Genomic DNA, 15943 nt, shown 5'->3' with positions numbered 1-15943 from the left:
TCAGTGACACCACATTCACTCTGTGATCCACTCAGTGACACCACATTCAATCTGTGATCCACTCAGTGACACCATATTCGCTCTGTGATCCACTCAGTGACACCACATTCAATCTGTGATCCACTCAGTGACACCACATTCAATCTGTGATCCATTCGCTGACACCACATTCAATCTGTGATCCACTCAGTGACACCATATTCACTCTGTGATCCACTCAGTGACACCACATTCAATCTGTGATCCACTCAGTGACACCACATTCAATCTGTGATCCACTCAGCGACACCATATTCACTCTGTGATCCACTCAGTGACATCACATTCAATCTGTGATCCACTCAGTGACACCACATTCAATCTGAGATCCACTCAGTGACACCACATTCAATATGTGATCCACTCAGTGACACCACATTCAATCTGTGATCCACTCAGTGACACCACATTCAACCTGTGATCCACTCAGTGACACCACATTCAATCTGTGATCCACTCAGTGATACCCCATTCAATCTGTGATCCACTCAGTGACACCACATTCAATCTGTGATCCACTCAGTGGTACCCCATTCAATCTGTGATCCATTCAGTGACACCACATTCAATCTGTGATCCACTCAGTGATACCCCATTCAATATGTGATCCACTCAGTGACACCACATTCAATCTGTGATCCACTCAGTGACACCACATTCAATCTGTGATCCACCCAGTGACGCCACATTCAATCTGTGATCCACTCAGTGACACCACATTCAATATGTGATCCATTCACTGACACCACATTTAATCTGTGATCCACTCAGTGACACCACTTTCAATTTGTGATCCCCTCAGTGACACCACATTCCACCTGTGATCCACTCAGTGACACCACATTCATTCTGTGATCCATTCAGTGGCACCACATTCAATATGTGATCCACTCAGTGACACCACATTCAATCTGTGATCCATTCAGTGACACCACATTCAATCTGAGATCCACTCAGTGACACCACATTCAATCTGTGATCCATTCAGTGAACCACATTCAACCTGTGATCCACTCAGTGGCACCACATTCAATCTGTGATCCATTCAGTGACACCACATTCAATCTGTGATCCACTCAGTGACACCACATTCAATCTGTGATCCATTCAGTGACACCACATTCAATATGAGATCCATTCAGTGACACCACATTCAATCTGTGATCCACTCAGTGACACCACATTCAATCTGTGATCAATTCACTGACACCACGTTCAACCTGTGATCCACTCAGTGACACCACATTCAATCTGTGATCCATTCAGTGACACCACATTCAATCTGTGATCCATTCAGTGACACCACATTCAATCTGAGATCCACTCAGTGACACCACATTCAATCTGTGATCCATTCAGTGACACCAAATTCAATCTGTGATCCAATTAGTGACACTACATTCAATCTGTGATCCACTCAGTGACACCACATTCAATCTGTGATCCACTCAGTGACACCACATTCAATCTGTGATCCACTCAGTGACACCACATTGAATCTGTGATCCACTCAGTGACACCCTCATTCAATCTGTGATCCACTCAGTGACACCCTCATTCAATCTGTGATCCACTCAGTGACACCACATTCAATCTGTGATCCACTCAGTGACACCACATTCAATCTGTGATCCATTAAGTGACACCACATTCAATCTGTGATCCACTCAGTGACACCACATTCAATCTGTGATCCACTCAGTGACACCACATTCAATCTGTGATCCACTCAGTGATACCCCATTCAATCTGTGATCCACTCAGTGACACCACATTCAATCTGTGATCCACTCACTGGTACCCCATTCAATCTGTGATCCATTCAGTGACACCACATTCAATCTGTGATCCACTCAGTGATACCCCATTCAATATGTGATCCACTCAGTGACACCACATTCAATCTGTGATCCACTCAGTGACACCACATTCAATCTGTGATCCAGTCAGTGACGCCACATTCAATCTGTGATCCACTCAGTGACACCACATTCAATCTGTGATCCACTCAGTGACACCACATTCAATATGTGATCCATTCACTGACACCACATTTAATCTGTGATCCACTCAGTGACACCACTTTCAATTTGTGATCCCCTCAGTGACACCACATTCCACCTGTGATCCACTCAGTGACACCACATTCATTCTGTGATCCATTCAGTGGCACCACATTCAATATGTGATCCACTCAGTGACACCACATTCAATCTGTGATCCATTCAGTGACACCACATTCAATCTGAGATCCACTCAGTGACACCACATTCAATCTGTGATCCATTCAGTGAACCACATTCAACCTGTGATCCACTCAGTGGCACCACATTCAATCTGTGATCCATTCAGTGACACCACATTCAATCTGTGATCCACTCAGTGACACCACATTCAATCTGTGATCCATTCAGTGACACCACATTCAATATGAGATCCATTCAGTGACACCACATTCAATCTGTGATCCACTCAGTGACACCACATTGAATCTGCGATCCACTCAGTGACACCACATTCAATCTGTGATCAATTCACTGACACCACGTTCAACCTGTGATCCACTCAGTGACACCACATTCAATCTGTGATCCATTCAGTGACACCACATTCAATCTGTGATCCATTCAGTGACACCACATTCAATCTGAGATCCACTCAGTGACACCACATTCAATCTGTGATCCATTCAGTGACACCAAATTCAATCTGTGATCCAATTAGTGACACTACATTCAATCTGTGATCCACTCAGTGACACCACATTCAATCTGTGATCCACTCAGTGACACCACATTCAATCTGTGATCCACTCAGTGACACCACATTGAATCTGTGATCCACTCAGTGACACCCTCATTCAATCTGTGATCCACTCAGTGACACCCTCATTCAATCTGTGATCCACTCAGTGACACCACATTCAATCTGTGATCCACTCAGTGACACCACATTCAATCTGTGATCCATTAAGTGACACCACATTCAATCTGTGATCCACTCAGTGACACCACATTCAATCTGTGATCCATTCAGTGACACCACATTCAATATGTGATCCATTCAGTGACACCACATTCAATCTGTGATCCACTCAGTGACACCACATTGAACCTGTGATCCACTCAGTGACACCACATTCAATCTGTGATCAATTCACTGACACCACGTTCAACCTGTGATCCACTCAGTGACACCACATTCAATCTGTGATCCATTCAGTGACACCACATTCAATCTGTGATCCATTCAGTGACACCACATTCAATCTGAGATCCACCCAGTGACACCACATTCAATCTGTGATCCATTCAGTGACACCAAATTCAATCTGTGATCCAATTAGTGACACCACATTCAATCTGTGATCCACTCAGTGACACCACATTCAATATGTGATCCACTCAGTGACACCACATTCAATCTGTGATCCACTCAGTGACACCACATTGAATCTGTGATCCACTCAGTGACACCCTCATTCAATCTGTGATCCAGTCAGTGACACCCTCATTGAATCTGTGATCCATTCAGTGACACCAAATTCAATCTGTGATCCAATTAGTGACACCACATTCAATCTGTGATCCATTCAGTGACACCCCATTCAATCTGTGATCCATTCAGTGACACCACATTCAATCTGTGATCCACTCAGCGACACCACATTCAATCCGAGATCCACTCAGTGACACCACATTCAATATGTGATCCACTCAGTGACACCACATTCAATCTGAGATCCACTCAGTGACACCACATTCAATATGTGATCCACTCAGTGACACCACATTCAATCTGTGATCCACTCCGTGACACCACATTCAATCTGTGATCCACTCAGTGACACCACATTCACTCTGTGATCCACTCAGTGACACCACATTCAATCTGTGATCCACTCAGTGACACCATATTCGCTCTGTGATCCACTCAGTGACACCACATTCAATCTGTGATCCACTCAGTGACACCACATTCAATCTGTGATCCATTCGCTGACACCACATTCAATCTGTGATCCACTCAGTGACACCATATTCACTCTGTGATCCACTCAGTGACACCACATTCAATCTGTGATCCACTCAGTGACACCACATTCAATCTGTGATCCACTCAGCGACACCATATTCACTCTGTGATCCACTCAGTGACATCACATTCAATCTGTGATCCACTCAGTGACACCACATTCAATCTGAGATCCACTCAGTGACACCACATTCAATATGTGATCCACTCAGTGACACCACATTCAATCTGTGATCCACTCAGTGACACCACATTCAATCTGTGATCCACTCAGTGATACCCCATTCAATCTGTGATCCACTCAGTGGCACCACATTCAATCTGTGATCCACTCAGTGGTACCCCATTCAATCTGTGATCCATTCAGTGACACCACATTCAATCTGTGATCCACGCAGTGATACCCCATTCAATATGTGATCCACTCAGTGACACCGCATTCAATCTGTGATCCACTCAGTGACACCACATTCAATCTGTGATCCACTCAGTGACGCCACATTCAATCTGTGATCCACTCAGTGACACCACATTCAATCTGTGATCCACTCAGTGACACCACATTCAATATGTGATCCATTCACTGACACCACATTTAATCTGTGATCCACTCAGTGACACCACTTTCAATTTGTGATCCCCTCAGTGACACCACATTCCACCTGTGATCCACTCAGTGACACCACATTCATTCTGTGATCCATTCAGTGGCACCACATTCAATATGTGATCCACTCAGTGACACCACATTCAATCTGTGATCCATTCAGTGACACCACATTCAATCTGAGATCCACTCAGTGACACCACATTCAATCTGTGATCCATTCAGTGAACCACATTCAACCTGTGATCCACTCAGTGGCACCACATTCAATCTGTGATCCATTCAGTGACACCACATTCAATCTGTGATCCACTCAGTGACACCACATTCAATCTGTGATCCATTCAGTGACACCACATTCAATATGAGATCCATTCAGTGACACCACATTCAATCTGTGATCCACTCAGTGACACCACATTGAATCTGTGATCCACTCAGTGACACCACATTCAATCTGTGATCAATTCACTGACACCACGTTCAACCTGTGATCCACTCAGTGACACCACATTCAATCTGTGATCCATTCAGTGACACCACATTCAATCTGTGATCCATTCAGTGACACCACATTCAATCTGAGATCCACTCAGTGACACCACATTCAATCTGTGATCCATTCAGTGACACCAAATTCAATCTGTGATCCAATTAGTGACACTACATTCAATCTGTGATCCACTCAGTGACACCACACTCAATCTGTGATCCACTCAGTGACACCACATTCAATCTGTGATCCACTCAGTGACACCACATTCAATCTGTGATCCATTAAGTGACACCACATTCAATCTGTGATCCACTCAGTGACACCACATTCAATCTGTGATCCATTCAGTGACACCACATTCAATATGTGATCCATTCAGTGACACCACATTCAATCTGTGATCCACTCAGTGACACCACATTGAACCTGTGATCCACTCAGTGACACCACATTCAATCTGTGATCAATTCACTGACACCACGTTCAACCTGTGATCCACTCAGTGACACCACATTCAATCTGTGATCCATTCAGTGACACCACATTCAATCTGTGATCCATTCAGTGACACCACATTCAATCTGAGATCCACTCAGTGACACCACATTCAATCTGTGATCCATTCAGTGACACCAAATTCAATCTGTGATCCAATTAGTGACACCACATTCAATCTGTGATCCACTCAGTGACACCACATTCAATCTGTGATCCACTCAGTGACACCACATTCAATCTGTGATCCACTCAGTGACACCACATTTAATCTGTGATCCACTCAGTGACACCCTCATTCAATCTGTGATCCAGTCAGTGACACCCTCATTCAATCTGTGATCCACTCAGTGACACCACATTCAATCTGTGATCCATTCAGTGACACCCCATTCAATCTGTGATCCATTCAGTGACACCACATTCAATCTGTGATCCACTCAGCGACACCACATTCAATCCGAGATCCACTCAGTGACACCACATTCAATATGTGATCCACTCAGTGACACCACATTCAATCTGAGATCCACTCAGTGACACCACATTCAATATGTGATCCACTCAGTGACACCACATTCAATCTGTGATCCACTCCGTGACACCACATTCAATCTGTGATCCACTCAGTGACACCATATTCGCTCTGTGATCCACTCAGTGACACCACATTCAATCTGTGATCCACTCAGTGACACCACATTCAATCTGTGATCCATTCGCTGACACCACATTCAATCTGTGATCCACTCAGTGACACCATATTCACTCTGTGATCCACTCAGTGACACCACATTCAATCTGTGATCCATTCAGTGACACCACATTCAATCTTGTGATCCACTCAGTGACACCAGGTTCAATCTGTGATCCATTCAGTGACACCACATTCAATCTGTGATCCACTCAGTGACACCAGGTTCAATGAGTGATCCAATCAGTGACATCATTTGCAATCTGTGACTCACTTGATGACATCACATTCAATCAGTGATCCACTTGGTGACATCATGTTCAATCCGTGATCCGCTTGCCTAACCACTGGAATCGTACGGGTAATGCTGCAGAAATTGTCACCAACCTGGGAAAGTGCTACCAGGAAGAGAATAACAGTGCAGTCTACTCAGCTGCAGCTAATAATGACGATGATTGTCCGTCGCCTACCTTATCTTGTATGAACCGGGCATCTTTGTTTGAGGACTTCAGCAACGTCTGCACGATGTTCAGTGCCCCACTGGGTCGACTAGCTGCACAGTGTAGAGGCAACTGATCCTTGTGCTGAAAAGCAAGAATGAATAATAATAATAACCTTTTATTGTCACAGTATGAAGTTAACTGTGAAAAGCCCCTCGGTGCCACATCTCGGCGCCTGTTTGGGTAAGCTGGTATGGGAATTGAACCCGCGCTGCTGGTCTTGTTCTGCATCACAAACCAGCTGTCTAGCCCACTGAGCTAAACCAGCCTATATGCAGTGAGAATAGGTGAATAGAATTAGAATGGTTTGCCTGGCTGTTCAAACATAATTTTTTTTTTAGCTTATTTGTTGTTTCTCAATAAACAAATTGAATAATTGTGCAACACAGGGACTCGAGCCAGGCCCTGCAAAAACAGCATCCGGCCTACCGCATCTTTATAATTCAAAAGCCAGTAAAAAGATTAACACTCAAATGAATGGCTACAAGTTAAAGCACCACCCAACTCCAGCGTGCCTCAGAGTGACCTTGGAAAGGACGCTGACCTTCTGGGGACAACTGCTGCCAAGGTCAGGTCCAGAAACAACTTGATTGCCAAACTAGCCAGCTCGACATGGGCTGCAGTTACCACCACCCTCCGAGCCTCAGCACTCGTACTCTCACACTCAGTAGCAGAATGCTGTTCCCCTGTTTGACCAAGATCATCACACACACACACAGAGTTGATATCTCGCTGAATGCTACCATGTGTATCATTACTGGAACATTATGTTCAAAACCATTCTCTGTCCTGGCAAACATCACTCCTCCACATATCCACTGAGCTCCAATAACCCACAAATTGATAGTAAAAGTTTACAATGCCCCCGCCCCCCTCCACCACTTGCCACTTCATGTTGATCTATTCAGCCCACTCAAGGTACGACTCCCGTCTAGAAAGCCGATCTGGAAAAACCCTCCCACACAGGACTTCAATGCAAATTCCACCTGGACAAATGAATGGGAATCATTGGTCATGACGAACAAGTACCTGGTCTCAAACCCAACCAACAATGATCTAGTTTAAACCTTTCAGGGAAAGTGTGGTCCACCATTAATAGGTTCAGGAATGGCCATGGCCCCTGCTTGACCAACCTCCACAGATGGGGCATTACTGTCAGCCCCCTATACAACAAACTATGCACCACGTCATAGAAGAATGTACAATCCACAGACACAGCGGACACCTACCCGCATTCAGCACAGCAGGACCGGAAGAAACTGCTTGGTTTAAAGAACAAAGAACAAAGAAATGTACAGCACAGGAACAGGCCCTTCGGCCCTCCAAGCCCGTGCCGACCATGCTGCCCGACTAAACTACAATCTTCTACACTTCCTGGGTCCGTATCCCTCTATTCCCATCCTATTTATGTATTTGTCAAGATGCCCCTTAAATGTCACTATCGTCCCTGCTTCCACCACCTCCTCCGGTAGCGAGTTCCAGGCACCCACTACCCTCTGTGTAAATAACTTGCCTCATACATCTCCTCTAAACCTTGCTCCTCTCACCTTAAACTTATGCTCCCTAGTAATTGACCCCTCTACCCCGGGGAAAGGCCTCTGACTATCCACTCTGTCTATGCCCCTCATAATTTTGTAGACCTCTATCAGGTCGCCCTATTCAACCGCTCCTCATAGCTAATGCCTTCCATACCAGGCAACATTCTGGCAAATCTCTTCTGCACCCTCTCTAAACCCTCCACATCCTTCTGGTAGTGTGGCGACCAGAATTGAACACTATACTCCAAGTGTGGCCTAACTAAGGTTCTATACAGCTGCAACATGACTTGCCAATTCTTATACTCAATGCCCCGGCCAATGAAGGCAAGCATGCCGTATGCCTTCTTGACTACCTTCTCCACCTGTGTTGCCCCTTTCAGTGACCTGTGGACCTGTACTCATGGATCTCTTTGACTTTCAATACTCTTGAGGGTTCTACCATTCACTGTATATTCCCTACCTGCATTAGACCTTCCAAAATGCGTTGCCTCACATTTATCCAGATTAAACTCCATCTGCCATCTCTCCACCCAAGTCTCCAAACAATCTAAATCCTGCTGTATCCTCTGACAGTCCTCATCGCTATCCGCAATTCCACCAACCTTTGTGTCTTCTGCAAACTTACTAATCAGACCAGTTACATTTTCCTCCAAATCATTTATATATACTACAAACAGCAAAGGTCCCAGCACTGATCCCTGTGGAACACCACTGGTCACAGCCCTCCAATTGGAAAAGCATCCTTCCATTGCTACTCTCTGCCTTCTATGACGTAGCCAGTTCTGTATCCACCTTGCCAGCTCACCCCTGATCCCGTGTGACTTCACCTTTTGTACTAGTCTACCATGAGGGACCTTGTCAAAGGCCTTACTTAAGTCCATATAGACAACATCCACTGCCCTACCTGCATCAATCATCTTAGTGACCTCCTCGAAAACCTCTATCAAGTTAGTGATAGATATTTAAATATTTTTCATTCACTAAATAAACAAATGAGTGGTGATGAGGGGGTATGAGGGTCGAGGGTGTGGGGAGTGGGATACGGGTTGAGGGTGCGCGCATGAGGGAAGGGAATAGAGGAGGGGAATGGGATGGTGAGGGGTTGAATAAACATTGGAGAGGATGGGTGAGGAGAGGGGGTATTGAAGGTGAGGAGGTAATGGGGAGAGAGGGGGATGGAGTGATGAGGGGGCTGAATGGATGTGAGGGAATGGGGTGAGGGAAGGGGATGGGGGTTGAGGGATGCAGATAAGAGGAGGAGTCTCAGGAGGTGAGGGGAGAATGAATGGCATGGTGATAGGATGGGACGTAGGTGAGGGGATGGGTGACAGAGGGAAGATGGGGTTAAACGGATGGGGGTGGAGGGAGGTTGATGGTGTGGTGAGGAGTGGAATGAAGGTTGAGAGAATGGGATGAAGAGAGGATGTGACAAGGTGAGGGGAGGGACTTTAAGAGAATAGGGGTGAGAAGGGGGGTGGAATGAGGGAGCAGAGGGGGATGAGGAATGGGAGGGATAGTGGCGAGGAGGGACATCACTGTGGAAGGGAAGGGTTTGTTTGAGTGAGGGTAGCTCTTGCTGTGGGAAAGTGTGAAAAAAGATTCACGCGTGAAATAAAAGGGAACTTAAAAGTCTTTTATAAACATACAAAGCAAAAGGATAGTTAAGGGATTGAAAACACAAGTTGAGGGCAAAAACAAAATCTTCTCGTAGAGCAAGAGGGCACTGAGGTGCTGAAAGAGTATTTTGCACCAAAAAAGACAAGAATAAAGTGAGTGTCGCTTTAGCGAAGGAGGGACAGGGAATGAGGATTAAAAATAGATACAAGGAAGGCATAATTTGGATTGGCACCATTCAAGGGTAATAAGTCATGCATTGTAGCTTGCTGAGGAAAGCGAAGGTGGAGACTGAGCACAACACTTTAATCCTCCTTTGACATGGGACTGGGGAAAGGGGAGAGGAATAAACCTGTCTTTTTTAAGTGTATCATCAGACATACTTTTTCCTCTGAGAACAATGGGGAGGTGGTGACTGGATTACCAGGCTCGTCATCAGCACATTGAACCACATCATAAACACTCCTTCATGACTAACCATTCCTGGCATGGGTTTGAACTTTTGTCACTACCCCTGCACCACAAGATCTTCTATAAACTGGTAACTACAGGTCAATTTGTTTAATAAAAGCAAATTACTGCAGATGCTGGAATCTGAAATGAAAGAGAAAATGCTGGAAAATCTCAGCAGGTCTGGCAGCATCTGTAGGGAGAGAAAAGAGCTAACATTTCGAGTCTGATGACTCTTTGTCAAAGCTAACAGACAGAGATAGTGGGAAATATTTATACTGTGGAGAGAGAATGAAAGATGAGTCATAGCCACAGAAACCCAGGGAAACCGGGTGCTAATGGCCACAGAAACCAAGGGGAAAAAGTGCAGTCCCCAGAGAGAACAAAAGATGTGAAAGGCCAAACAGCAGAGAAACTAACATCAGAGGGTGAACTGTAGATGTGGGGGGAGGGGAAGGTGGGAAGCAAAGCAGAGAAAGGGTAAGGAAAGGTGGATAAGATGGGGGGGGGGGGTTAAATATATATTAAGAAAGACAAGAAATGGTAAAAGACAGTTAAAACAAAATGGGATGAAAACAAATGGGTCGAGGTGGGGTAGAGCTAATCATCTGAAGTTGTTGAATTCGATGTTGAGACCGGAAGGCTGTAGCGTGCCTAACCGGAAGATGAGATGTTGTATGCACTCCAATTAGCTTAATTGTCAGTAGTGGGTAAACTATTACAAACCATTGACAAGGAGCAAATTAAATTCTCACTAAGGGAGGATGAGTTTAATAAGGGACAGCCAGTATAAATTTCTTAAAGTATTATGTCAGGTGTTCTTTGATGAGGTAACAGAAGGCTATGGGGTAGTGAAGTATATGTCATATATGTGGACTTTCAGAAAGCATTTTGTAAAGTATTACATAATGGGCTCATTCGGTAAATAAAAGCACTTGGGATTAAAGGAAGAATGGTAACTTGGAGGTGGAATTGACTGAGGGTTAGGGAGCAGCATGTAGTGGTGAATAAATGATTTTCTGACGGTTTATTTAAGGAAATACATACGGGCACTGGAGGCAGTCCAGAGAAGGTTCACTCGGTTGATCGCAAGTATGGAGGGATTTTCTTATGAGAAGTTGAGTAGATTGGGCCTGTACACATTGGAGTTTAGAAGAATAAGAGGTGACCTTATTGAGGCACATAGGATTCTCAGGGGGATTTGCAGGTAGATGCTGAGAGGTTGTTTCCCCTTGTGGGAGAGGCTGTGACCAGAGGGCATAGTCTCAGAGTAAAGGGCCGTCCATTAAGACAGAGATGAGAAATTTCTCCTCTCAGAGGGTAGTGAATCTGGAATTCTTCACCCTAGAGTGCTGTAGAGGCTGGGTTACTTTGTTCAAGGCTGAGACAGACAGATTTTCAATCAGTAGGGGAATCAGGGGTTATGGTGATGAGGCATGAAAATGGAGTTGAGAATTATCATATTAAATCAGTCATGATCTCATTGAATAACGTAGCAGACTTGATGGGCCAAATGGCTCCTGTGTCTTATAGTATTATAGAGAGAAAAACGGTCAGTAGATGGTATTAAAGATATAATGACTCATAAGGGCGGCATGGTGGCAAGCACTGCTGCCTCACACATTCAGGGACCCAGGTTCAATTCTGGCCTCGGGTGGTTGTCTGTGTGGAGTTTGCACTTTCTCCCCGTGTGTGCGTGGGTTTCCTCCCGGTGCTCCGGAGTTTCCCCCATAGTCCAAAGATGTGCAGGTTAGGTGGATTGGTCATGCTAAAATTGCCGCTAAATATCCAAAAGGTTAGGTTGTGTTATTGGGTTCTGGGGATAGGGTGGAGACGTGGGGTTAAGTAGGATGCTCTTTCTAATGGCCGGTGCAGACTAGATGGACCGAATGGCCTCCTCCTGCACTGTAAATTCTACGATGATTTATATTTATTTTACGTATTTAAATAGAGCCTTTCACAACCACATCCCGTATCTCTTTACAGCCAATAAAGTACTTGACGTGCAGATAATGTTATGATGCAGAAAGCCAACAGACAAAATATGAAAAGCAAGCTCCCACAAATAGCATAGCACCAAATAATCTGTTTATTGTGATGTTGATTGAGCAATAAATATTGGCCAGGACTCCATGGGTGACTCCCTGGTCTTTGAAATACTAATGTGTGGCATTTTACATCTGAACAGGTCATCGGTTTAATGTCTCATCTGAGAGACTCTTTCAGATTATTAGAATGCTTATTGTTGCTAGCTATTGTTTTTCTTGTTAAAAATATATTACCTGCACTTGGGTATCAGAAGTACAATTTTGAAGCTTGTGGATGATACAGAACTTAGCAATTAGTAAATCATGAGCAGGGTAGAAGCAGACTTGAGGTGAGCATGGGCAGACACATGTACCAGCCTCCCCAAACAGGTGCCGGAATGTGGCGACTAGGGGCTTTTCACAGTAACTTCATTGAAGCCTACTCGTGACAATAAGCGATTTTAATTTCAATTTCATGTACAGGCCCAATTTCATGTGGATAAGCGTAAATGATGCAATTTTGGGAGAACAATATGGAAAGGTCGGAGAATCGCCGGGGAGGGGGTGGGCGGCGTGAATCCCGCCCCCACCGGCTGCCGAATCCTCCGGTGCTGGGGATTTGGCAGGGGCGGGAATCGCGCCCCGCCGATCGGCAACCGCAAACAGCGGCTCCCCCGGCGATTCTCCGGCCCGCGATGGGCTGAGTGGCCGCCCGTTTTCGGCAGGTCCTGCCGGTGTATGTTACGACAGGTATTTACCGGCGGGACCTGGCTCCGCGGGTGGCCTCCGGGGTCCTCGGGGTGGGGGGGGCACGGGGGTATCTGGCCCCAGGGGTATCTGGCCCCGGGGGGTGCCCCTATGGTGGCCTGGCCCGCGACCGGAGCCCACCAATCCGCGGGCAGGCCTGTGCCGTGGGGGCATTGTAATCCTCCGCGCCGGCTGGTGTACCAGTCCGCGATGGCCGGTGCAGAGATGAACCCCCCTGCGCACGTGCTGGGATGACGCCAGTACACGCTGGCGCTCCCGTGCATGACACCAAGCCCCTACCGCACCGGCTGGCATGGCGCAAACCACTCTGACACCGGCCCAGCCCCTGAAGGTGCGGAGGATTCTGCTCCTTCGGGGCGGCCCAACGCCGGAGTGGTTCACGCCACTCCTTCGCGCCGGATTTGCCCACCCCGCCGGTTTCCGAAGAATCCCACCCACGATCTTTGAAGGTGGCATAGAAAGTTGAAAGAAATTGATGAAAGTGTCTGGGAAACCTGGCTTTGTAAATTGATGGACGTGTCTGGGAAACCTGGCTTTGTAAATTGATGGAAGTGTTTGGGAAACCTGGCTTTGTAAATTGATGGAAGTGTCTGGGAAACCTGGCTTTGTAAATTGATGGAAGTGTCTGGGAAACCTGGCTTTGTAAATTGATGGAAGTGTCTGGGAAACCTGGCTTTGTAAATTGATGGAAGTGTCTGGGAAACCTGGCTTTGTAAATTGATGAACGTGTCTGGGAAACCTGGTTTTGTAAATTGATGAAAGTGTCTGGGAAACCTGGCTTTGTAAATTGATGGAAGTGTCTGGGAAACCTGGCTTTGTAAATTGATGGAAGTGTCTGGGGAAACCTGGCTTTGTAAATTGATGGAAGTGTCTGGGAAACCTGGCTTTGTAAATTGATGGAAGTGTCTGGGAAACCTGGCTTTGTAAATTGATGAACGTGTCTGGGAAACCTGGCTTTGTAAATTGATGAAAGTGTCTGGGAAACCTGGCTTTGTAAATTGATGGAAGTGTCTGGGAAACCTGGCTTTGTAAATTGATGGAAGTGTCTGGGAAACCTGGCTTTGTAAATTGATGGAAGTGTCTGGGAAACCTGGCTTTGTAAATTGATGAACGTGTCTGGGAAACCTGGTTTTGTAAATTGATGAAAGTGTCTGGGAAACCTGGCTTTGTAAATTGATGAAAGTGTCTGGGAAACCTGGCTTTGTAAATTGATGAACGTGTCTGGGAAACCTGGCTTTGTAAATTGATGAACGTGTCTGGGAAACCTGGCTTTGTAAATTGATGAACGTGTCTGGGAAACCTGGTTTTGTAAATTTATGAAAGTGTCTGGGAAACCTGGCTTTGTAAATTGATGGAAGTGTCTGGGAAACCTGGCTTTGTAAATTGATGGAAGTGTCTGGGAAACCTGGCTTTATAAATTGATTGGAGTGTCTGGGAAACCTGGCTTTGTAAATTGATGGAAGTGTCTGGGAAACCTGGCTTTGTAAATTGATGAACGTGTCTGGGAAACCTGGCTTTGTAAATTGATGAAAGTGTCTGGGAAACCTGGCTTTGTAAATTGATGGAAGTGTCTGGGAAACCTGGCTTTGTAAATTGATGGAAGTGTCTGGGAAACCTGGCTTTGTAAATTGATGGAAATGTCTGGGAAACCTGGCTTTGTAAATTGATGAACGTGTCTGGGAAACCTGGTTTTGTAAATTGATGAAAGTGTCTGGGAAACCTGGCTTTGTAAATTGATGAAAGTGTCTGGGAAACCTGGCTTTGTAAATTGATGAACGTGTCTGGGAAACCTGGCTTTGTAAATTGATGAACGTGACTGGGAAACCTGGCTTTGTAAATTGATGAAAGTGTCTGGGAAACCTGGCTTTGTAAATTGATGAACGTGTCTGGGAAACCTGGCTTTGTAAATTCAGACATGCAATCCAAGGAAGTGATGCTCAACCTTCAAATGTTTCTGGTGAGGCCTCTGGGCGCGATTCTCTGGAAACATTTCTAAGTTCATTTGTGGCGGGTTTTTCAGGAAGTTTCAGCCTGCGAGTTCCCCACCGCTATTCAATTGGGAGTTTCTCACCGGTTTAGCCCACACTTCGAATTTGTTTTAGCACTGAGGAGCTGAACTCAGAGATCGGGCGCCATTTTGAAAGGGTGCCCCCATCTCTTTTATCAAAATAAATATTTTTATTCCCCTCCATTTTCACATTTTCCCCTGCATTTACACCCATCAACAATAAACAGTAATCAGCAACAGATATGTCAATCCCCATAACAGTAACAATGCTCCCAACCTCCCACCAACCCCCAAACATGTTTACACAAATAAATGACAAAAAGGAATCAGTGATTACTCATAGTCACCCATAATACACACAGCCCCCCTCCCATGATGTCTAGCACGAGGGGACATACCTTTAAATTGAGGGGACATAGATATAAGACAGATGTCAGAGGTAGGTTCTTTACTCAGAGAGTAGTAAGGGCGTGGAATGCCCTGCCTGCAACAGTAGTGGACTCGCCAACACTAAGGGCATTCAAATGGTCTGTACTGCGCTGTAATGTTCTATGTTCTATGTTCCCACCCTCCAACCCTCCCACCCATCCCCCCCCCCCCACAACTAATGTTCGATGTTATCCAGTTCTTGAAAGTGCATAATAAATAGTGCCCATGACTTGCAGAACCCCT

General features: G+C 45.5%; 1 protein-coding gene across 4 annotated transcripts in view; it reads right to left on the bottom strand.

The window, feature by feature from the left end:
- The window catches only part of trpn1 (transient receptor potential cation channel, subfamily N, member 1), a 466288-nt gene that overhangs the window by 183155 nt on the left and 267190 nt on the right, over positions 1 to 15943 (bottom strand). For all 4 annotated transcript variants that reach the window (XM_072468296.1, XM_072468298.1, XM_072468299.1 and 1 more), the window contains one exon: positions 6837 to 6950. In XM_072468296.1, the coding sequence (XP_072324397.1) occupies positions 6837 to 6950 (114 nt within the window). The remainder of the gene's footprint in view (positions 1 to 6836; positions 6951 to 15943) is intronic.

This window comes from Scyliorhinus torazame, chromosome 11 (genome assembly GCF_047496885.1).
Source record: "Scyliorhinus torazame isolate Kashiwa2021f chromosome 11, sScyTor2.1, whole genome shotgun sequence".
Lineage (NCBI taxonomy): Eukaryota > Metazoa > Chordata > Chondrichthyes > Carcharhiniformes > Scyliorhinidae > Scyliorhinus > Scyliorhinus torazame.
This window is presented reverse-complemented; position numbering and strand designations above follow the sequence as displayed.